At 41.9% G+C, this 23,333-nt stretch overlaps 1 protein-coding gene across 1 annotated transcript in view; it reads left to right on the top strand.

Annotated features, from left to right (window-relative positions):
• Positions 1 to 23,333, top strand: part of LOC113138270 (CUB and sushi domain-containing protein 1) — a 950,854-nt gene that overhangs the window by 692,785 nt on the left and 234,736 nt on the right. The window contains exons 27-29 of the mRNA XM_033325108.1: positions 4,629 to 4,755; positions 5,278 to 5,489; positions 19,318 to 19,509. Of these exons, the coding sequence (XP_033180999.1) occupies positions 4,629 to 4,755; positions 5,278 to 5,489; positions 19,318 to 19,509 (531 nt within the window). The remainder of the gene's footprint in view (positions 1 to 4,628; positions 4,756 to 5,277; positions 5,490 to 19,317; positions 19,510 to 23,333) is intronic.

The following is a 23,333-nucleotide window of genomic DNA, read 5'->3' as shown; positions in this document are numbered from 1 at the left end:
GCACCTGGTCTGGATAGAGTTTGCTCATAACGCTTTACCTTGCTCCTCAACGGGACGCACACCCTTCCAGTGTGCCTACGGCTATCAGCCTCCCCTGTTTCCAGCACTGGAGAAGGAAGTGGTCATACCCTCTGCCCATGCTCTACTCAGTAACTGTTGCTGCATGTGGGAGCAAGCCCACCAGGTCCTCATCTGCAACCTCGCCAGATACAGTGGCAGACAAGTGGTGGTCCCTAGCACCGGACTATGTTCCGGTTCAGGAGGTATGGCTATCCACAAAAAATCTTCCTCTCCGAGTGAAGTCCTGTAAACTAGCTCCAAGGTTCATTGGTCCATTCCCTGTTAAGAAAATCATCAGCCCTATGACTGTTAGGCTTAAACTCCTAAGGTCTCTACACGTCCACCCCTCTTCCCATGCCAGCAGACTGCACCTCAACAGATCCAGCCCTCTGGACCCCGACCTTATTAGGGACTTCTATAGACTGCATCCCGATGAACCTGGGCCGTCTGGTATCCAGCCCTGAGTGGCTGGGCGGTTATTTTGTATTTGGTTTTCTGTTTCCCAGTTTCCTGTGTTCTTGTTTCACATGTGCATCTTCCCTAATTGGTTCCACCTGTGTCTTGTTAACGTTACCCGTCTGTATATATACTCCCCGTGTTCCTTTGTCCAGTGCCAGTTTGTTTGTTACCTCTGTGTGAAACTTACTGAATAATACAACTGTATAGGGAAGCCTTTCAGAACTGCCAGAAATTATAATGCTGCATTTGCATGCCTACAGTATCTAGGCTTAGTTTTCTGATTCTCAGTTGGCATATTTAGAATAAATTTGAATTTTTCCCAGGTTTCGAGGTAGACAGGGCAGATATTGCTTTAGTTGGCACTCAGATTGTGCCAAACTGTTCAGATACTTTGATGTGATTTTTTTTTTTTGCTTATGGACCTATGAAAATAATTTTGTAATTTGACATGTAGAACTATCCACCCATTTTGTATTTTCATCCATCAACCACCACTGAAGCTTAACTTGACATTTGCTTGTATAGATCCCTAAAAACATTTTTTGAACATTTTGAAGTCCATAATTCCTGTTTCCTTAAGTGTGGCTTTGGATATGACACAAATGAAAGCACTTTCCCTTGCGTATTTCTACACTGTTGAGTAGACGTGGACACTTAACACAATTTGTAGCTTTCTTATTTCAGGTAAGAGCAACCAGGAGAACATTTGCCTGCAGAGCCCTAGACTAACTATCCCCATAGCTACTTTTGTATTTTCCTCCTTTTGTCTGTCTGTTCGGGCATGTTTTTTTTTTTTTTTTTTTTTTTTTGCCTCTCTGCCTGTCTCCTTCTCCGCCTGTCTGACTCTATCTCATATCTGAATGTATATGGAGAAGAGAAGATGGCTTTGCCTCAGGCTATGTCTATACAGTCTCTTTCTCATTGTCTCAGTTTGCTTTATTTATACAGTAAACCTTGACTCTACATGTACATGCCTATTATTAACTCTTTTCCTGTCCTGGAAAATTACAGTTGCTATGGATCCAGACTCACTAAACTTTTTCTGTGTGTGTGCTGTGCCTCTTTCCCTCTCTATTGCACAAAAGTAGCACAGTAGTTGCCTCTTCTCCCATGTTTTTTATCATTAGGGATTGAGGGAACTCTGTGCATTGTGTTCCTGAATAAGTGTTTTTCTGTGCTTATCTACTCCCCCTTTTGTGTATGTTTACATGTGGGTTTGTGTGCATTTTACCTTCGGTAATGTAACAGTAATGTAGTTTGTCATGGTGTTCTAGATTGTGGACCTAGAATATGTTAATGGTGCCTTCTTAAATCATGTGCCCACAATACAACCAAAGAAGCATTATCTATATGATAGAGAATACTGTATATGCTGCATCACTGAGCTAGGGTGTATCATGTACTACCATGAGTTCAGATTTGCTCCCAGGCTTTTCCACTGCTTGCTACTATCTACCTATTCCTCTCCAGTGAAAACAATATAAAAATAACAGTTCTCTCTTGTGCATTGAACAGTATTTCTTGAACCCTATCAAGAGATCCTTAAGGAAAACACATGCACACGTTATTCACCAAACTTCACTGTATATCAGGAGCTTGGATAATTTCAGCAATCACACTCATGTTCTCTTACATCTTTATTATTATATTTTCTTCTTTGACGCGCTTCTCATACTACACGTCAGGTTTCGGGAAATTATTATTTATTTTTAGGACCAATGATGCACCCACTCTGGTACTTAGGGTTCAACTCAAGACTTTATTCCACTAAGCCACGCTAAACAAGAAACAAACACTGACTAAGCGGGAATAGGTCAAGGCAGGGAAACTCATGGGTGGGAAACATGAACAAGGCACAAGAAAACAAGGCACGAGGGTCTACATGAAACATGAACATGGGACAAGGACATGGACACAAGGGAACAAGGCCGGAGGTTCTGGGTCACACACACCTGGGGAAATGCACCAGACCACACAAACACATGAACACAACAAGGGAGTCAAAGCATGGAGCAGTCTGGGTCACACACTTGGGGAGACGCACCAGACCACAAGAAAGCATGAACATGAGATACAGGGACAACAGGGCATGATGTAAAAGGTCTGGGTCACACACACATCACGGGAGACGCACCAGACTACACAGAGAACAAGAACATGGAACACAGGAAATCAAGGCATGGAAACACATGGGCATGAAACATGAACATGAAACATGAACCTGGGACAAAGACACAAGAACACAAGACATGGGAAAAAGACCAGAAAATTAACACAAAAGGTGGCAGACAACTTTACTCAAACCTGGGCGAACAAAAGGCAGTCCATGATCAAAATTCCAAAACGAGAATGCAAGCGGGGCAACAGGACTCAAAACAATGTATTAACAGACAACCTGGCCCCTAAAATCTGGTTCAACAAAGGTATATAAAGGAAAGGAACAAACAAGGAACAGGTGAAAACAATAACTAATTAGGTCAACATAAAGAGAACAAAATAAAACAAAAACCAGTTGCTGTCAGGATCCTACAAAATAAAAGAAAAACAAAGTCACAAGAAATGCGGATCCTGACAATACATGGTTCCAACTGTAAAATGTTAATCATGTTGTGTATATGTGTGCTATTATTTCATGTTTGTATCTCATTTCTATGATTTTATATAATTATTTTTAAATAAAAAATGTCCCATTAAAATGAACGGGAGAAATGATCGGCCTTTGCTGAAACATGACAATTTCCATGAGCGTATATATCTCTGGGATACTTTCAGCTAGACACTCCGTTTAAATTTTAAAATGCTTCAATATCTTTAATCTGACAGGGTTATGCTCCATGTTGTTATATTTTGCACAGTTTTTTTATTAATATAAGTCTAAAGTGAGGTATGTCACAGCATTTTGTTGGGTTTAACAGCGTGTGACGTCAGGAGCTAGAGTGGAGAACAGCCTGGTTTTCCGAGCAGAAAAAATTCTCTCAGCTGTCCTCACGGCTTCGGTTTTAACTCTACAAGCACAAAACTCACCTCAGAAGTTGCCACATGCCTCTTGTCTCGACTTATCAAGACATATAATCCACAAGAGTTGTAGTTTTTGCCATCGGAGCCTTAATTGACAGGCGAGTCGCGTTTCTGTCTCATTGACTCCAATAGAAATTAGCTGCCACCTCATGTCAATCTGTGATGTCACTCGGCTGTCACTCTAAACTGCTCTCACGGCATAATTTTAACTCCAGTCTGGACAAACTATGCATGGTCTTGTTGTACAAGATGTTAGGAATCTAGCCAGTCAAAGCATTTTGTCCCGTAGAGTGAGTATTTTTTGAGGAAATTGCGAGTTGGCATCGCGTTAGCTTCTAACAGTGTTCAGGCTAGGTAGAATGTGCTTTCTTCTTAAAGGTAAAACTGACTTCTCAGGTTACCTGTTATAGCTCACTTGGTAAGGTGCTTGTCCTCGATGAAGCAGATTGGGGTTTGAGACTGGTTGAGGTCAGGGTTTGAAATATTTGAATATTTAATCACATTTTACAACTATTATGGTGTCATGTGGGCATGTAGCAGATTGCAGTTCTTTATAATTCTGATATAGTTGGTGACTGACAATGTGGCACATGCTCCAGCTTCTGAAGTGATCCATATGTACTGCAAACAATAACAGTGTGCTTTCAGCAATCACACACATTTTCCTCAGGAAATGCACATTCTAGTTTAAGGTTGATTTAAGTGATGATCAATGATTAAGTGATTTTCATTTAATCCAACACCTCAACATAACAGCAAAACAGAGGTGCCTTCTCTTATAGACATAAACTGAAATGTTAAGGGGTTGGTTGTATTGAGATTTACAGGTCCCAAATATTGGACCTTACCTAAAAACCTACCCAAGTCCTGAGTGTTTAAGGTCATTGCCAAAAAGGAGATAACTGGTGAGGACCTGAGCACAGTCACTCCTGAATGCCAGCAAAGTCCAGCAGACCAATTCCAAACATTAGCAACAGCTGAGGGACAAAGAGCAATAACATAATAATAATATACTAAGGAGTAAAGCCATGAAAAATAACTACAGATGTGTATGCGAAGTTTGAACATCCCTTTGCCTCGTATTCTTGTAGCGGAGTGTGGAAGTCACATAACTGGAGCAGTATCTGGACGGATTTTGTCTCCAGGATATCCTGCTCCATATGACAACAACCTCCACTGTACCTGGACTATAGAGGCTGATACAGGCAAGACTATCAGGTAATTATGAAGCAGTTGGATGTGTGCTGAAGTCATGTAATCATGGTACGAGTATGCAGTTATTATGTTGAGTATTTCTGGTTTTAAATGAAAGTAAACTAGTCAAAAAATTTGACAAATAGATATCCAATATGCTAACAAGCATTACTTTGCTTTGCTCTGGCATAAATACAGTAAGGTTTGCATACTGGGAATCAAACGACAAGATATAATGGGCAGGAATAGGATTTTATAGGGTGATTCCATTATGACAGCAACCTTTATTCTACATAGACTATAGAAGTAAACACTGACAAGAATGTCAGGTAATAATATATTCACTAGAGATAAATGTTCACTGTCAAATCCACTGCTGTGTTGGAGAGTATACCAACTGACATTTATGCATATGTGCAATTGTGTGTCTATTGTTATCTGTCTATTTTGAGGTCTCCGTTTGGTTAACATGATTTTGATGAAAAATGCTACATAAACACACCTGGTAATGTTAAGATCACTGATGACCCCTTTGTTTTTTTTCAGCCTCCACTTCATTGTTTTTGACACTGAGGTTGGACATGATATCCTAAGAGTTTGGGATGGTGCATCTGGGACATCAGATGGGGGGATCCTATTGAAAGAATGGTCAGGCCCAGCTTTACCTGAAGATATCCACTCAACTTTCAACATACTCACACTGCAGTTTGATTCAGATTATTTCATCAGCAAGCAAGGATTTTCTATACAGTTCTCTAGTAAGTATATGCAGTGATTGTATTAAATCAGTCACTGATGATTTGGGTGGTCTTCCCTATACTCATACCCTATCCCCCATGTTAATTTATGAAGAGAAGCCAATTACTGAATTAGCAGTTTTAACTAACAAACTATTACATTTTTAATTAACAAACTCACCCATCACTCATCACTCATGTAGTTTCTAATTATTACATAAACTTCATTTACATTGGCTACAGGAGAATTTATTTGGAATTAATGCTGCATTTTATCCAAAGAATCAAATTAGAAATGCAGTATCTCACCCTTTTTAGTGATTTACTGAAGTGTCCCAAAAAGTGCCAAAAAGTGTTCAAAGGTGAAATATAATTCAGTGGGAAAATAGACAAAAAATATATATTTACAATATTTACAGTGCTTTTTTAGAAACAGTCCAAAAACAAAAAGAACAAACAGCCCTTAACTGACTATTAATGTGTTATCTCCTCTGTAACCAACCGACTCACACACCAACCAACCCTGGTTGCTGGAGGAGGTCTCTTTATAAAGCCTATAAGCCCTTCCCAACCATCCATCCATCCATTTTCTATACCCGCTTTTTCCTGAAAGCCAGGGTCACGGGGATCTGCTGGAGCCTATCCCAGCTCTCTCTCGGGTGAAAGGCAGGGGTACACCCTGGACAGGTCACCAGTCCATCGCAGGGCCACATAGAGACACACAACGACAGACAACCTCACACACTCACACTCACTTCTACGGGCAATTTAGATTCACCAATCAACCTAACATGCATGTTTTTGGACTGTGGGAGGAAACCGGAGTACCCGGAGTAAACCCACGCAAGCACGGGGAGAACGCGCAAACTCCACACAGAAAGGCCGGGTTGCGAACCCATGACCTTCGTGCTGTGAGACAACAGTGCTAACCACTCACCCTTCCCAACCAATTCCATTAACCAATTAACCAATTCCATTGATTCCACCAATAGATTATTATTTCTACTTTAAATAATAGTTATAATTTTCAATAAGCTAATCAACACATATTTCTCAAGGTGATTATCACATCTGTGCCTGGGTTATATAATAATATATTTTTTAAAGGAAACTGACACTCAGCATCCCCCACTCAGTACATTATATTGGCGGATGCGCTGCTTGGTTTTGGACCTAGAGCCTGTGAATGTTGGTGAATGCTAAGAGGAAAATGTTTGTAAGAGCTTGGGATGATTATGGCTGGAGTTTGTGCAATTAGAGCAGCAAGTGTGCACCCTTCATGCCCCGCAATGGATGTGTGTGATCAGGTACCGAAAGGCCAGGATGAGAGGTGAGTTATGAATGAAGTTTTGTGTGTGTATGTGTACCTACTTATGCAGCGCAGTGTCGGCCAGTGCGCATGTGCACGTAATGGCCTGGATGTGGGCCGCTTGTCTATGTCCATGCCCATGCCGTAAAGTCAGCAACAGGCTACTCTGTCACAGTAATGAATGAGCCCATCAGGGACATGTGGCTCAGTTTTGATTTTATCCCACAGTTTAGGAAACCCAAGATGTACAGTAACAAGAGTATGTGTTACTTAATCTCAATTTACATATTTAACTGTATGAAATGTGAATAAAACTGTGTGAAATGTCTTTTTCACACAGTAGTTCTGTGAAATTGAAATTCATAATAGTCAACATAACATACTCTAAAAAGAAATGTTATAAACAAAGTCAGCTACATTTATTTAAGGGGCTTTAAGTTTGTTTTCACACCTAATAGTTCGGTAGACTCGGATCAATTAGGGGACCAAGCTGTCAGATTAGATACATACTGTTATAACTTCAGACACCTGTCCTGATCGCACATGTTTCATGTCAAATACCTTCTATATTATAAACAGTAACTTCAGATACCTGTCCTGATTGCAGGGGTTTTGTGTCATATTACATTCCTACTGCTATAACTTCAAATAACTGTCCTGATCGCAGGTGTTTTGTGTCAGATTACACTCATACTGTTTTAACTTCAGATACCTGTCCTAATCACAGGTGTTTCATGTCAAATACCCTTTACATACTGTTATTACTTCAGATACCTGTCCTGATCATTCCATGTTCACAATATAATATTCAGTTATTCAGTTAGAATACTTATTTCATTTTAATAAGCTTACTGACTACACACCAGTTCTATCATGTGTGCTATCACACAAGTCAAACCTGCAGTTAGACCAGTTTTTAATGATCTCAGTATATTTTCCACAGCTCTTGCCTGTAAAAAAAAAAACAAAAAATCTTCGAATTATCCATAATTCCATACTCCATTTAATTTACACAGAAAGAACATGACATGAAGATGTTTGAAGAATTATTTGATTCAAGGCTTACAGCATCTTCTCATGTATAAGCTCCTAACCCATCACTTTCCTAAACAGTGGAATGTTACACTACAGAGAAACAAATCAGAGATGAAGAGCATAATAAAATGGTTGAAAATTAATGGTGTTAACATAAATACTGTTGCCTGATCATGTACCTGTCTGAAAGTGAGTCGCTTTCTTTGAGAAAGGAAGTCTGCATATTTACAGGCAAAAACACCATCGTCATTGCTATTCACTTGTTTAGGAATTGCTTAGACACAATTTTAAGCAGCACATGTGCAGTGGTGTAAAAAAGTGTTGCCCCCCTTCCTGATTTCTTAGTTTTTTGCATGTTTGTCACACTTTGTTTCAGATCATCAAACAAATTTAAATATTAGTCAAAGATAACACAAGTAAACACATCATGTAGTTTTTAAATGAAGCTTTTTATTATTATGGGAAAACAAAATCCAAAACTTCATGGCCCTGTGTGAAAAAGTGTTTGCCCCCCCCCCCCCCCCGTTAAAACATAACTTAACTGTGGTTTATCACACCTGGAGTTCAATTCCTCTAGCCACACCCAGGCCTGATTACTGCCACACCTGTTCGCAATCAAAAAATCACTTAAATAGGACCTGCCTGACAAAGTGAAGTAGACCAAAAGATCCTCAAAAGCTAGACATCATGCTGAGATCCAAAGAAATTCAAAAACAAATGAGAAAGAAAGTAATTGTGATCTATCAGTCTGGAAAAGGTTATAAAGCCATTTCTAAACCTTTGGGACTGCAGCGAACCACAGTGACAGCCATTATCTACAAATGGCGAAAACATGGAACAGTGGAGAACCTTCCCAGGAGTGGCCGGCCAACCAAAATTACCCCAAAGGTGGTAAGGTGGAAGGTGTGTGTCCCATTACGTCTGACATAAAAGTAACACCGCATTTCAGAAAGAGAACATCATACCAACAGTAAAATATGATGGTGGTAGTATGATGGTCTGGGACTGTTTTGCTGCTTCAGGACCTGGAAGACTTGCTGTGATAAATGGAACCATGAATTCTGCTGTCTACTAAAAAATCCTTAAGGAGAATGTCCAGCCATCAAGCTGAAGCGAACTTGGGTTCTGCAGCAGGACAATGATCCAAAACACACCAGCAAGTCCACCTCTGAATGGCTGAAGAAAAACAAAATGAAGACTTTGGAGTGGCCTAGTCAAAGTCCTTTTTCACACCACTGTAGCCTTAAAATTACACTTAATTCAGAGAATATCCATATAAATCATTATACGGTGTCATATGTTAGTTTTCATTCAGCCGACGGTCCACCTGGAAGTCTCCAATATGCAGCCTTTCTTGACCCTGTACTCCTCTGTGAGGTACTTGGTTGAATAAAACAGATGCACATCCAGATATTACAAAGATATATACAAAGATGATGAACAAATCAAACCACAAAGTAACTGCAAAAATAAGGAGACACTCACAACATGTGACAGATCTCATTGTCTCTGACCTATTGAGACATAGCACTTGTATGGTCTGTATGGATTTTTAATCAATTACCTGGTGGTAAGAAGCAATATAGGCTTCCCACCCGATCACTGTTTCTCTTCATCAGCGAGGACAAATAGAAGCTGACAATCTTGAAAAGAGAAGATAAAAAAATACTCATTATTGGGAATGCATGACATTTGTGACCACCAGCATTAGTGCTTTATGATCAACAATTTCTTTACATACTGTTACTGATACTGTTGGCAGACAATAAGTGCCTTTTTAGTAAACACATTATCAGAGCTTTTTAATTAATAAACACCTATTGATCTTTTGAGTAACACTTTATATAAAGCCCTTGTGTCTAATGTGTCATGATCCACATTTTGTGACTTCCTGCTTCTTTTATTTTGAAGGATCATGACAGGAACTGGATTTTGTTTTATTTTGTTCTCTTTACTTTGCCCCAATTAGTTATCATTTTCACCTGTGCCTTGTTTTGTTCACCTTCCTCATATACCTTTGTTTAGCCACAGTTTCTTGCTGGGATGTCTGCCGATAACTGCCTACAACTGCTCTGAACTGCTCTGAACTGCTCTGAACTGCTCTGAACTGCTCTGAACTGCTCTGAACTGCTCTGAACTGCTCTGAACTGCTCTGAACTGCTCTGAACTGCTCTGAACTGCCAAAGCCTGCCTAGAGAGTTTTTTGTTTGCCACGCCTGCCTTGTTTTTTCCCGTTTGGATTTATGTTCATGGATACCTTGTTTTAAGTTAAGTAGTCCTGCTTTGTTCTTGTCTCGTGTAACCCTGCTTTGTTCCTGCTTTGTTCATGTTCCCTGTAGCCCTACTTTCCTCATGTTCCCTGGAGTCCTGCCTTGTCTCTGTTTCATGTTCATGTTCCCTGTGTGGTCTGGTGAGTCCCTAGTGTGTCCCTGTTCATGTTTCTCTGTGAGTCTGGTGCATCTCCCTGAGCGTGTGTGACCCAGACCCTCATGCCCTGTATTCCTGTTCATGTTTCCCTGTGAGTCCGGTGCGTCTCCCTGAGCGTGTGTCACCCAGACCCTCATGCCCTGTATTCCTGTTCATGTTTCCCTGCGAGTCTGGTGTGTCCCCCAAATAAGTGTGTGACCCAGACCCTCCTGTCCTGTCTCCCCTGTGTTCATGTTCATGTCCTGTCCCTGTAGTTCATGAGGCGTGTTCAGATTCCCACGTCCTTGTGTTTCTCTAGTTCCCTGTGTTCTTGTTTCTGGTCTTTCTTGCTTTGTTCTAGTTTCTTGTTTTAAATAAAGTCTTTGTTTAACCCTGAGTAACAGACTGGGCGCGTCATTGGTCCGAACTTTAGTTATAATCCCGACACATGACAGTACAACCCAGCACATGACATAATGCATTATAAAATATAAAAAAAAATACTTATAATGCACCTTGTAATGCATTGTATGGCTTTATAAATAATTGAAATCACAGTTATAGTACATACCTAATCATTAAACACACCTTCAGAAAGTGTAGTGTTAGTTTGGTACAAAAGTGTTACATCTTTTGTAGCAAACATTTATTTTATGTCAGTCCATCAAAGGGAATATTGAAGTACAGAAAACAGTGAAGATTCATAAGGTGTGAGACATTATAAAATATCTATTTCTCAAATAATAAACCGATATTTATTCTTAAATTCCACAAATTGATCTTTTAGTCTATCTTGTCTTCAGTTGAAGAATGAACAAAACATTGTAGCGTGCCTCCCATTCAATAAATTGCAAAAGCTTTGTTTTGTTCCATTTTCTATACAAAGTGTCACATTTACAGTTTTTATCCAATTTATTACCACATTCGAACAAATTGCTGCTCTTTAATGTAGCATGACAGATTGTGTTGGTGCCTCAGTTTGGGGTGAAGTGGTAGGACTAAGTGCATGTAAACCGATGTTCGTCTTTACTACAGTACTAGCAGCAAATGAACCTGAATGTCAGAAGGAATGTTGAAGAAGTACATTTTACCGAAATGAATCCTAACTCATGTAATTGCTGTGTTTCAACAGCAGAAAGACATCAATAAAGCAAATTAATCTCATGTTTGAATCAATGCAACCACAGGGGGGCACAATCCAGTGTCTTCATGTGCCGGTCCCAAGTCCGGGTAAATGCAGAGGGTTGGGTCAGGAAGAGCATCCGGCGTAAAATTTCAGCCAAATCAAACATGCGAATCACAAATATGACTTCCATACTGGATCTGTCGCGGCCCGGGTTAACAACGACCGCCACTGGTGCTGTTGAGCTACAGGGTGCCAGTAGAAATTGGACTACTGTTGGTCAAAGAAGGAGAGGAGGAAGGCATGTTCGTGGGCAAAGAGAGAAGAGGAAGGGCAGGAGTGTAGGACTTAGAGTAGGGACTTTGAATATAGGGACTTTGTCAGGGAAAACGAGGGCGTTGATATGATGGAGAGAAGAAAGGTGGATATCTTGTATGTTCAGGAGACCATGTGGAAAGGTAGCAAGGCCTATAGATTAGGAGCAGGGTTCAAGCTGTTTTATCATGGTGTGGATGGAAAGAGGAATGGAGTAGGAGTTATCTTGAAGGAGGATTTTGCTTGGAATGTTCTGGAGGTGAAGAGAGTGTCAGATTGCTGTTGATTACATCTTGTGCAGACGTTCCAACCTGAAAGAGATCAGTGACTGCAAAGTAGTGGTTGGGGAGAGTGTAGCCAGACAGCATAGGATGGTGGTGTATAGGATGACTCTGGTGGTGAGGAAGATGAAGAGGACAAGGGCAGAGCAGAGGACCAAGTGTTGGAAGTTGAAAAAGGAAGAGTGTTGTGTGGCTTTCAGGGAGGAGCTGAAACGGGCTGTGGGAGGTCAGGAGGTTCTTCCAGATGACTGGACAGCTATAGCTAAATTGATCAAGGAGGCAGGTAGGAGGGTACTTGGTGTGTCATCTGGAAAGAGGAAAGCTGATAAGGAGACTTGGTGGTGGAATGAGGAAGTTCAGAAGTGTGTTAAGAGGAAAAGGTTAGCTAAGAAGAAGTGGGACACTCAGAGGACAGAAGAGAACAGACAGGAGTACAGGGAGATGCAGTGTAAGGTGAAGGTAGAGGTGTCAAAGGCCAAACAAAGGGCATATGAGGATTTGTACGATAGGTTGGACACTAAGGAGGGAGAGGTGAATTTGTACAGGTTGGCGAGGCAGAGATGGGAAGGATGTGCAGCAAGTTAGGGTGATTAAGGACAGGGATGGAAATGTGTTGACAGGTGCCACAAGTGTGATGGAAAGATGGAAGGAATACTTTGAAGAGTTGATGAATGAGGAAAATGTTAGAGAGCACAGAGTAGAAGAGGTGACTGTTGTGGAGCAGGAAGTAGCAAAGCTCAGTAAGGATGAAGTGAGGAAGGCGTTGAAGAGGATTAAGAGTGGAAAGGCAGTTGGTCCTAATGACATACCTGTGGAGATATGAAAGTGTTTAGGAGAGGTGGCAGTAGAGTTTTTGACTGGGCTACTTAACAAGATCTTGGAGAGTGAGAGGATAACTGAGGAATGGAGAAGAAGTGTACTGGTGCCCATTTTTAAGAACAAGGGAGACGTGCAGAGTTGTGGAAGAGACGTGGCAGAGAAGTATGTTCGAGTGGACATGTACGAGAGCTGTAAGACAGTCGGTGAGGTGTGCTGTAGGGGCAACAGAGGAGTTCAAGTTGGAGGTGGGACTGCACCAAGGATCACCAGGGTTTTATAGTGCCAAAATATCTTTCACCTCAAATACCATGTCCTATAAATGAATGGGGGAAAATAATTAAATTTTCGTGGGCGTGTTCTAAAGCTAAAGTAATCTTGATGTGTGGACAGCCTTTATTGACAATATGTACCGTATATATGGGCTTTCACTGTACTCTGGGCTAAGGTCAACCCATGTTTTTTCAGTGTGCCTAAAAATGGCAAAGAAATGTTTGCATGATAAGAACATTGTTTTGAAGAGGACACATTCACATAACTGGTATTTTCCAGAGTCACCAAGTTCTACTTTGTACCATACGGAAGTTTTCTCACTTTTGACCTTAAAAGATTCCTTTCCAAGCACCTCTATGTGCTCTTTGGAGTAGCTGGAAGCTGCCTTGATACTGTTCAAGCAATGTTTGACAAAACGTCTGGGCCTGTCTTTCAGCTAGATTGTAAGTCTTGCATACACTACTGTAGATGAAGTTGAGTCTACTGTATGACAGCAACTGCTCTGGGACAAACTCACATACTAGAGAAAAAGATGAAAGACTTCCGGTGCCAGAAAATTTGAAGTGGAAGCTCTTCAATGACTTATTAAGTGCCTCAACTCAAACAACAAAAACATTACCTTGATACAAGTAGGTTCTGCAGAAAGTATGGAACACAAGTAAATAACAAGCACATAGAAGAGTGGAAATGCTCTAAATGCCTGTCTGTCCTTTTACCTTCTACCTGTCTATTTGTACAACAACTGAACATGAAATGGGGAATATAGAACATGTCCAGTGCAGTATCTCACCTCCCAAACCCATAACCACCTTCTATCTACATAGTTTCTGACTTCAAGGGATTTGTAAACTTTGCTTTCCTTCAGTCTTTCAGCCTCCCTATCACAAGATGATTCACTTGGGGTGCTAGCAATGTCACGAAGATAGTTCTTTTTGCTTAGAGGGGGACAACTTGATCTTGGCTGGCTTGGCCAGTCCTGACTTAAAAGTCACTGGAAAAGTTGTACAACTTGTATTTTCGAATTTACTTTACCTGAAAATATTAATAAAATAATGCAAATGTACTTGGACACCTCCTTTTAATAAACAGGCAAAATAGTGTGTGTAAATGGTATCTCATATCTGTTATTAATGAATAAATCTAAAAAAGGGAAATAGGCTGTGAAATAGGCAATTTTGGAATTTATTTTGGAATTTATAAAACATTAAATGAGGTTTTACTGAAAAGTGTTACCGTCTGCTACATATTATCTTCTTACATTGCATATTTTCTATTTTTCTAAGAGTTATACTGTATTTGTGTTAATGTGTTTTCTGTAGTGAATCTGAAACAAGACAAATTCCTTATATCATGGTAAATAAAGTTCACTAGATATTTCCATAATACAGTAATAGGTACAGAAATATTTCCCATAAGAAGAAAACATGCAGTAAATATATGAATGTTAAATGATCAAACTGTAAGATGTGCCAGATGCACACTTGTGGCTTTCCGTCCCCCGGGATCTGGTAGAAGCTCTCTCGGAGGTGTGAGTTAAAGACCCCTCTGACCGTGGGTTCGGCCAAACATTCCCAATAGACCCTCACAGTACGTTTGGGCCTGCCAAGTCTGTCCCACTTCCCCCTCCGCCAGTGGATCCAACTCACCACCAGGTGGTGAACAGCAAGCCCACACCAGCTCGCCACCTCTCACCGCGAGCAACTCCAGTGTAGAAGAGAGTTCAGCCCCTCTCAAGGAGCTGGGTTCCAGAGCCCAGGCTGTGCGTGGAGGTGAACTATCTCTAGTCGGTACCGCTCGACCTCCCGCACAAGCTCAGGCTCCTTCCCCCCAAATGAGGTTGACACTCCATGTCCCTACAGCCAGTTTCAGCATCCAGGGATCTGGTCCCTGAGGTCCCCGTCCTCGACCACTGCCCGATCCACTATACACCGGCCCCTTATGGATCCTCCTGCGGATGGTGGGTCCACAGAGGGGCGGACCCACGTCACTCTTTCGGGCTTTTGGACCCATGGGGGGAGACCCAGCCAACGGGCCCCAACCCCAGGCCTGGCTCCAGGGTGGGGCCCCGGCTTTACTATGCCGGGGGAGGTCACAGTCCTCGATTTTCGCATCATAAGGAGTCAATGAAACGCTCTTAGTCTGGTCCGTCACCTAGGACCTGTTTGCCTTGGGAGACAAGGCAAACAGGTCCGGGGCATGTTGTTGTCCGGGGCATTGCGCCCCGGGCACTCAAATCATAAGGGCAGGATCATAAGGGCACTCAAACCCCTCCAAAACTATAAGGTGACGATTCAAGGAGGGGTCGAACCGGCCAAACATTCCCAACAGACCCTCACAGTACGTTTGGGCCTGCCAAGTCTGTCCCGCTTATTCCTCCGCCAGCGGATCCAAGTCACCACCAGGTGGTGATCAGTTGACAGCTCTGCCCCTCTCTTCAGCCGAGTGTCCAAGTCATACGGCCGAAGGTCAGACGACAAGTCAATCATTGACCTCCGGCCTAGGGTGTCCTGGTGCCATGTGCACTGATGGCCGGTGGTCGAACCTTGGATCCAGGAGGAACAATGCAGTTTCCGTCCCGGGCCGTGGAACAGTATAACAGATCTACACCCTCTCGAGGGTGCTCGAGGGTTCATGGGAGTTTGCCCAACCACTCCACATGTGTTTTGTGGACTTGGAGAAGGCATTTGACTGGGTTCCTCGTGACATCCTGTGGGAGGTGCTCCAGGAGTATGGGGTCCGGGGCCCTTTGCTGAGTGCTATCCGGTCTCTGTACAAATGGAGCAGGAACTTGGTTCGCATTGCCAGTAGTAAGTCAGACCTGTTCCCAGTGCACGTTGGACTCCAGCAGGGCTGCCCTTTGTCACTGGTTCTGTTCATTACTTTTATGGACAGAATTTCTAGGCGCAGCCAGGGGCCAGAGGGAGTCCAGTTCGGGGATCACAGGATTTCATCTCTGCTTTTTGCAGATGATGTTGTCCTGTTGGCTCCATCAAGCCAGGATCTCCAGCGTGCGCTGGGGTGTTTTGCAAACGAGTGTAAAGCGGCTGGGATGAGAATCAGCACCTCCAAGTCTGAGGCCATGGTACTCACCCGGAAAAAGGTGGCTTGCCATCTCCAGAACAGGGGAGAGATCCTGCCTCAGGTGGAGGAGTTTAAGTATCTCGGGGTCTTGTTCACAAGTGAGGGAAGGACGGAACGTGAGATTGACAGACGGATCGGGCCATCGGCAGCAGTAATGCGGTCGATGTACCGGTCCGTTGTGGTGAAGAAGGAGCTAAGCCGGAAGGCGAAGCTCTCGATTTACCAGTCAATCTACGTTCCTACTCTCACCTATGGTCATGAGCTCTGGTTCATGACCGAAAGGACAAGATCACGGATACAAGCGGCTGAAATGAGCTTCCTCTGCAGGGTGGCTGGGTGCTCCCTTAGAGATAGGGTGAGGAGCTCGGTCACCTGGGAACGCCTCGGTGTCCCCCCGGTAGAGCTGGAGGAATGTTTTCATGGAGAAGGAAGTCTGGGTAACCCTGATTCGACTACTGCCTCCGTGACCTTGTCCCAGATAAGCGGAAGAAGATGGATGGATGGATGGATGTATGGGAGCCAGTCTGATAGAAAGTATATTACTTTCAAGAGGTTCATATTTTCGTCCACATGATCTTTTTATTCTTTATATTCACTCAGGATAAAGGTATTTATTTGAATATAGATACGTCAAATACCAATTAATTAAGATTGGGTCAGTACTAAAATTAACCATGGTTTATTATAATAAAAGTGTGTTTTTTTTTTTATTTTTTAACCAGATTACCATTTGTATAACCAGTTTTGTATAACCAGTTTTACTACAAATAACACGGTTTACCACAACCATTATTATTTTGGTTACCATGGAAGTACAAAAACCCTGGGTTTTTGTTGTTGTTAATGTTGAAAAACCATGGTTAATTTGAGTATTTTCATACTTGCTACAACTTACAGACAAACATGATTACGCTATTGAAGGTTACATTTCTTCTGGTTGTTTGTTTTTGAAAATCATTTAAATGTAATATTATAAAACATAAATAACCTGTATCACTGTTTTGTCCTTCATTATCCATTTGAGCTGATCCTGGGATTGGAAATGCCTGCGCAAAAGTATTCTGCGCATGATTGGTGACCTCTTTTTTTTTATTTGGAAAGGGGGCGTTTTCCCAACCCCTCCAGAAATGCCAATTTTACGTCGTGGTAATGAAACCCCTGAAATTTAGTGAATGCCCACCTATTGGTCAGTGCAGTTCGTCATAACAAGGAAATTTATGAAACTTAAACTTACTCCTGAACTGCCACGTTTTCTAAACATGTCACTTATTTTTAAGTATTGCTGGCAGAGTTACTTTAGTGCGCCATTGCTCTACTGGTGAATTTCAAAGCCTCAATTTTCACACTAATTAGTTTGAAAACTTTATTATTGTGAGTGGTTACCAGCAGCTGTGATATATTTGATGACCAGACCAGAGTTCGCTTCTTTGATCCACACCAGAGTTCGATTGCGCATTCGCACCTCCCCAAACTAACCACACTTTCTGAGAAAACGAACTAGTTCGATTCAAACGGACCACACAGGGCTGGTTGGAATGCACCCTAAAAAATCAATATAAATTTTTTTTTATATAAAGAAAGGGAAACCTAAACAATAACGTTGCCCAAGGGTGCCTGTGAATCATTCTTCAAGAATCACTGGCCAAGGTCACTGTGATTCACAATAACAATAAAATCAGTCAGAGGCACGTTGAGTAAGTAAAGTTAGGAAGCAGTACGACCGTGTAGAACATTTTACCTTTGCAGCTACTAACTAGTTATCAGTACACACAGCCATTTAATTAACAACACATCTCTTGCACAAACCCATACACATCCATTAGCTCTGCAGTTCACGCACACAAACACCAACACATAGAAGGAGCAGAACTTTTTTAAGAGATGGATATTTCCAGTTATAAGTAATTACATTCAACATACTTTCAACCTCTCTCACTTTGTGTTTCTGTATCCTCCCCATATTATTATTATTATTTCATAAACAGTAGTATAAATCCAGTTAAGTAAACTGCTTAGGCTAAAGGGAAAGCCTCTAATTAAAGAATGAAGCTGGAGAGATGGTCCATTTATTGTTCAGACTGAGTTTTCACATACACTCACTGGCCGCTTTATTAGGTACACCTTGCTAGTCCTGGGTTGGACGTATCCTGCTGGAAGTAGCCATGCTGTGATCATAAAGGGATGGACATGGTCAACAGGAATACGTAGGTAGACTGCAGTGTTTAGATGATACTCAATTGGTACTCAGGGGCTCAAAGGGTGCCATGAAAAAATCCCCACAGTCCATTACACCACCACCTCCAGCCTGAACCTTTGATACAGGGCAGGCAGGATCTATGCTTTCATGTTGTTTACCCTACCATCGAATATTGCAGCTTAAATCAAGACTCATTAGACCAGGCAAAATTTTTCCTGACTTCTGTTGTCCAATTTTGGTGAGTCTGTGCAAATTGTAGCCTCCGTTTCCTGTTCTTAGCTGACAGGAGTGGTACCTGGTGTGGACTTCTGCTCATCTGCTTGACATGTTGTGAATTTAAAGATAGTATTCTGCATACTTGGTTGTAACAAGTTTGAGTTACCATTGCCTTTCCATCATCATGAACTAGTCTGCCCATTCTCTTCTGATATCAACAAGGTATTTTTGTCTACACAGCTGCTGCTCACTGGATATTTTCTTTTTCAGACCATTCTCTGTAAACCCTAGAGATGGTTGTGAAAATCCCAGTAGATCAGCAGTTTCTGAAATACTCATCCATTTGACAGCCCATTTGACACCAACAACTATGCCATGCTCAGTGACTTAAATCCCCTTTCTTCCCCATTCTGATACTCAGTTTGATCTTCAGCAAGTCATCTTGACCACTTCTGCATACCTAAATACGTTGAGTTGTTGCCATGTGATTAGCTGATTAGCTGTTTGTGTTAATAAGCAATTAACCAGGTATACCTAATAAAGTGACCAGTTAGTGTATCTCTCCAGCTACCACCGCTACCTTCAGTTCTCATTTTGTCAGTCATTGTGACTATGATGATAGTAAGCCCAATTATGGCTCATCATGTGATGGGCAAGAGTGTGTCATTATACAACAGTTGCATGTCTTTGCAATAATAATACTGTTGTGTTTGAGTACATCTGTATCAGTGCCTTGCTTTCTCTCTACAAATAGTATGTCAATAATTGTCTCACTTGGTCTGTTGTACACTCCGTAGCGACTACAGCAACAACCTGCAACGACCCAGGCATCCCTGTAAATGGTTCTCGATATGGGGACAGTAAGGAGCCTGGTGACAGTATGGTGTTCCAGTGTGACCCAGGCTACCAGCTGCAAGGGCAGGACACCATCACATGTGTACGGATGGATAACAGATTCTACTGGCAACCTGATCCTCCGACATGTATAGGTATGTGTATGTTTCCTCAGCTGATTACCAACTCCCAAACTGAGATAAACTAAAATGAAAATAAGAGCTAAAATATGATATTATGCTATATAGTTGCCATGCGACCAGTGAGATATTCATCAGTTAGAGACCTCTATGATATTGCATATTAACAAAATATGAAAAAGACGCAAGATTTTTATATACTGTCATCAACACTCAACACAAAGTATCTGGAGGTACAATAATCCAGAGTTACATCCTGACTGAAGTTTAGAAAGTAAATCTACAAACAAAACAGTTCAGGTTATTGTTCTTCTAGAGGAATTTCAACTTAAGCCTGCTAATGGCATGATATCTAACCCTGAATGCTTCTGTTTTGGGAGCATCAGATGGTTATCCAATCTGGAAAAGTTTAACAGGTGCTAACAAATGTGGGTGGAATAACCACTGAGTACTGCTGGACCACAAAAGTTCACAAGAAAAAAAAATTCAGAGGCGAATTAAATGCAGCACAGATATTCCCATTAACCCTCTGGGGTCTGAGGGGGTTTTTGGGGCCTGGACAAATTTTGACATGTCCTGACATTTGTGCTTTTTTCAGTGTTTTTTAAACATATTAATGTCTAAAGTCTGATAACACTGTAATCAGCACAAAATTGGCTACAATAATATGTGAGCTTCAAGTTTATACATTATTGTGTTTTTGAGAAAAAAGTGTTTATGCATGGGTAGTGAAAAACTACACTTTTTTACTCACTGAAATAAGACCATAAAACACAAACAGAACATTGGTTCACAAGACTTTGGAGACCAGCATGTTGTAGGCTAAAGTGTTTACTTCAGAGTGCTGTGAATGTCATCTTGTTCACACATTCACAGTAAACAATACACTGATTTAAATTTTCTAAGACACTTTTTGTCCAGAAAGGCCATATGCAAGAGGGTGTGTCTGAGGATGAATAGTCATGTGATTTACCTGAGAAGACAAAAGACGCACTGAACGACCAGACAAAGACGCGCATAATGAGCCTTTCAGTCAATGTAGATGGGACGGATTAGTGCAGCACAATACAAAACAATGAGGAGCCAAACGATCCTCATTTGAGTTAAAATCAGTGTTTTTACTCTGAGGACAAGCTAAACTATTTGTCTCTGTGTGGAATATAAGGAGCGCTGTTTCATGTGCGTAACGCGCCATCATCCAAACGCGCCGAAAAGGTGAGTAAATTCTATGATGAAGTTTGATATTTTGTGTCATTTCTCGGGGGTGTGCACATATTTACCTGGTTCACCTGAGATTATTTACATGTGAACAGTGAACAGTGTACAAGGCGGGACCGCATTACCTGTAATGAGGTGAGACAGGAAAAAACGGACCTGTGAAGAGAAATGGCAGAGACAGACAAGGCAGAGATCGCACCCTGTTGGCTTTCTTTATTTAAAAAAAGCACAACGTTTTGTTGTTATTATGATGGTATACCACTAAAACTAGACCCTTTACAGATTTGAATGATAAACTTCTTTTATCTGTACGATCAGAATTGACGGAGTAATTTAAGTTTGTTTCGGCCTTATCAGAAAAAGATGCGTCAAAACGCGCCGGCGCATGCGTCGACCCCAGAGGGTTAAACGTGACCGGACTATGCAACTACGGTTTCTAAAAAGTCACCCTACAAAAAATTGATTCCTCATCAAGCGATGATGATGTGGATTTTACTAAATAAAAGCATTAAAAAAATTAAATATACAGTGCACCTAATACAATGCACAGCAATCGCTATATTGCACCCAGTCACCCTCATCATGCAGTGTATAATACCAGTAACTATAGTATCTTTTTTTTAGCAAGGTAGTAAAATGTGCTGTCCATATTCTGTCATGATTCTCAGATAAATGGTAATTAACTGTAACGCTATGTTTTACGTTGTGTTGAAAAGTCAGACCTTGTGACCTTCACCCGAGTTCATTAATGGAGAGTTAACAGAAGACGGAATGGAAATTAGGAATCGACACACCAGTTTATTGTAAAAGTACAGAGACGTCTCCGGAGATCCACTCACACACGCAGGGAGAGAGATCTGACTCTATAGGTGAAAACTATACACTATTATAGCAGTTGACCACCGCCCTACCAAACCAGTATTTCTCCACCAAAAGGAATTTATGATATTACCTTATATGGAGTTGTGATTGCCAACTGTCTTCTATGTGTTCTGGGTGGGGGTCGCTTGAGCAAACCAAGGCCAGTTACTTCCTTTATCTTATATGAAGCCCCCATGGGTGCATCTGCATTCCGCAAGTCCCCCTTTTGGGCTCTCCTAAGAGCCCATCTAAACAAATTGGAATTTTGCTATCCCTCTCTTGATCTCCCTTAGGAGATCACATCTCTCGGAGCTGTACCCCATCTAAGTCATCACCGTTGTCATCTGAGCCCTGAGCCAATAAGGGCATCAGAACCTTCGGGTCGTGTTTCTCTAAAGTAGACGATATGAGTCTAACTGCGAGGGAACGCAGGCTTGGAATGAAGCAGCACCCACAGGTGACCAGGATCCCCACAAACACAGCAATAGAAACTAATACAGACATAATGAGATTTTTCCACTAACCAAACACAAAACAACAATCATTACAGTCAGGGTTGTAAGGACCCCCAATACCTTCCCAAATTCAAACTTCTCCGCTTTAACTCCCCAATTGTTAACTAAACTATCTAATAATGGCTAAACATACACAATAAACTAAATAAATCAACGGCTAAAACTACCCCTCAAAATCACAACCAACGACAACCAACCAACCAATCCCTCGACGTTGCCTCCCTCTGCGCTCTGATTCGTCGGCTGGAGGCTTGGCACACCTCCTGTTGGAGAGGGGCGCTCTTTTTCACCCCCTCCCTCTCGGACGACTTCTTCGTTCTTCGGACTGAGGGTGGACTACCTCAGTACCTGACTCGCTCCCCGGGGATTATTCTGCCCCTTTTTGAGGAGGGTCCTTCTCTGCCTCAGCCGAGACAGAGGTATGTTGTAGCAGGTCCTCCTGGACCTCGGTCAAAGATCTGGATGGCGGTTCTCCTGGTGCACACTGCGACCAGTGGTACCAGGTGTCTCCTTTTCCCTTTAACCTCACTGCGTGGGATGTTCTTTCTATCACCTGGTAGGGTCCTGTCCACCGCGGCTCTGACCACTTCCTCTTGATCACCTTCAGCAGCACCCAGTCGGCGTCGGGTGTAGTTTGTGTTCCATCGCCCTGCTGGTCCGCCACCCGATGTGAGAAAGCTAAAACGAGAGCTTGCAGAAAGTTAAAATATGCTTTGGCTGACAGACCCTCATTCTCTACAATAGTTACTTAGCTAGTGGTGTGGGGCCCTGGAAAAGGTCTCCCTGTTTGGAGTTCAAAAGGGGTAAACGCAGTGGATTAGTTAACAGAACAGCAAATGGACATGAGTGCCAATGGCAATGCATCAACCCAGTTCAATTTGGTCTGTGCACAGATTTTTGCCTATTTGGTTTTTACAGTTTGATTCATCCTTTCCAACTTTCCTTGAGACTGTGGATGATACACCGTTCCAAACCCATGTTTCAACCCCATCATGGCCTCCACCTTCTGCAAAGCCTGATTCTTGAAATGTGTCCCATTATCTGACCTAATTTTCTCTGGGAAACCATGGTTGGGTATGTAATAATTTATCAAACATTTAATAACCGTTTTACTGTCTTCCCTTTTGGCGGGCCACGCTTCTGGCCACCCTGAATACGCATCCACACACATCAGTACATACCTGTACCCTCGAACGGTGATGCCCATATCTGTGAAATCAATTACAATCTCTCGTCCAGGCCTGG

This window comes from Mastacembelus armatus, chromosome 3 (genome assembly GCF_900324485.2).
Source record: "Mastacembelus armatus chromosome 3, fMasArm1.2, whole genome shotgun sequence".
NCBI classification, from domain to species: domain Eukaryota; kingdom Metazoa; phylum Chordata; class Actinopteri; order Synbranchiformes; family Mastacembelidae; genus Mastacembelus; species Mastacembelus armatus.
This window is presented reverse-complemented; position numbering and strand designations above follow the sequence as displayed.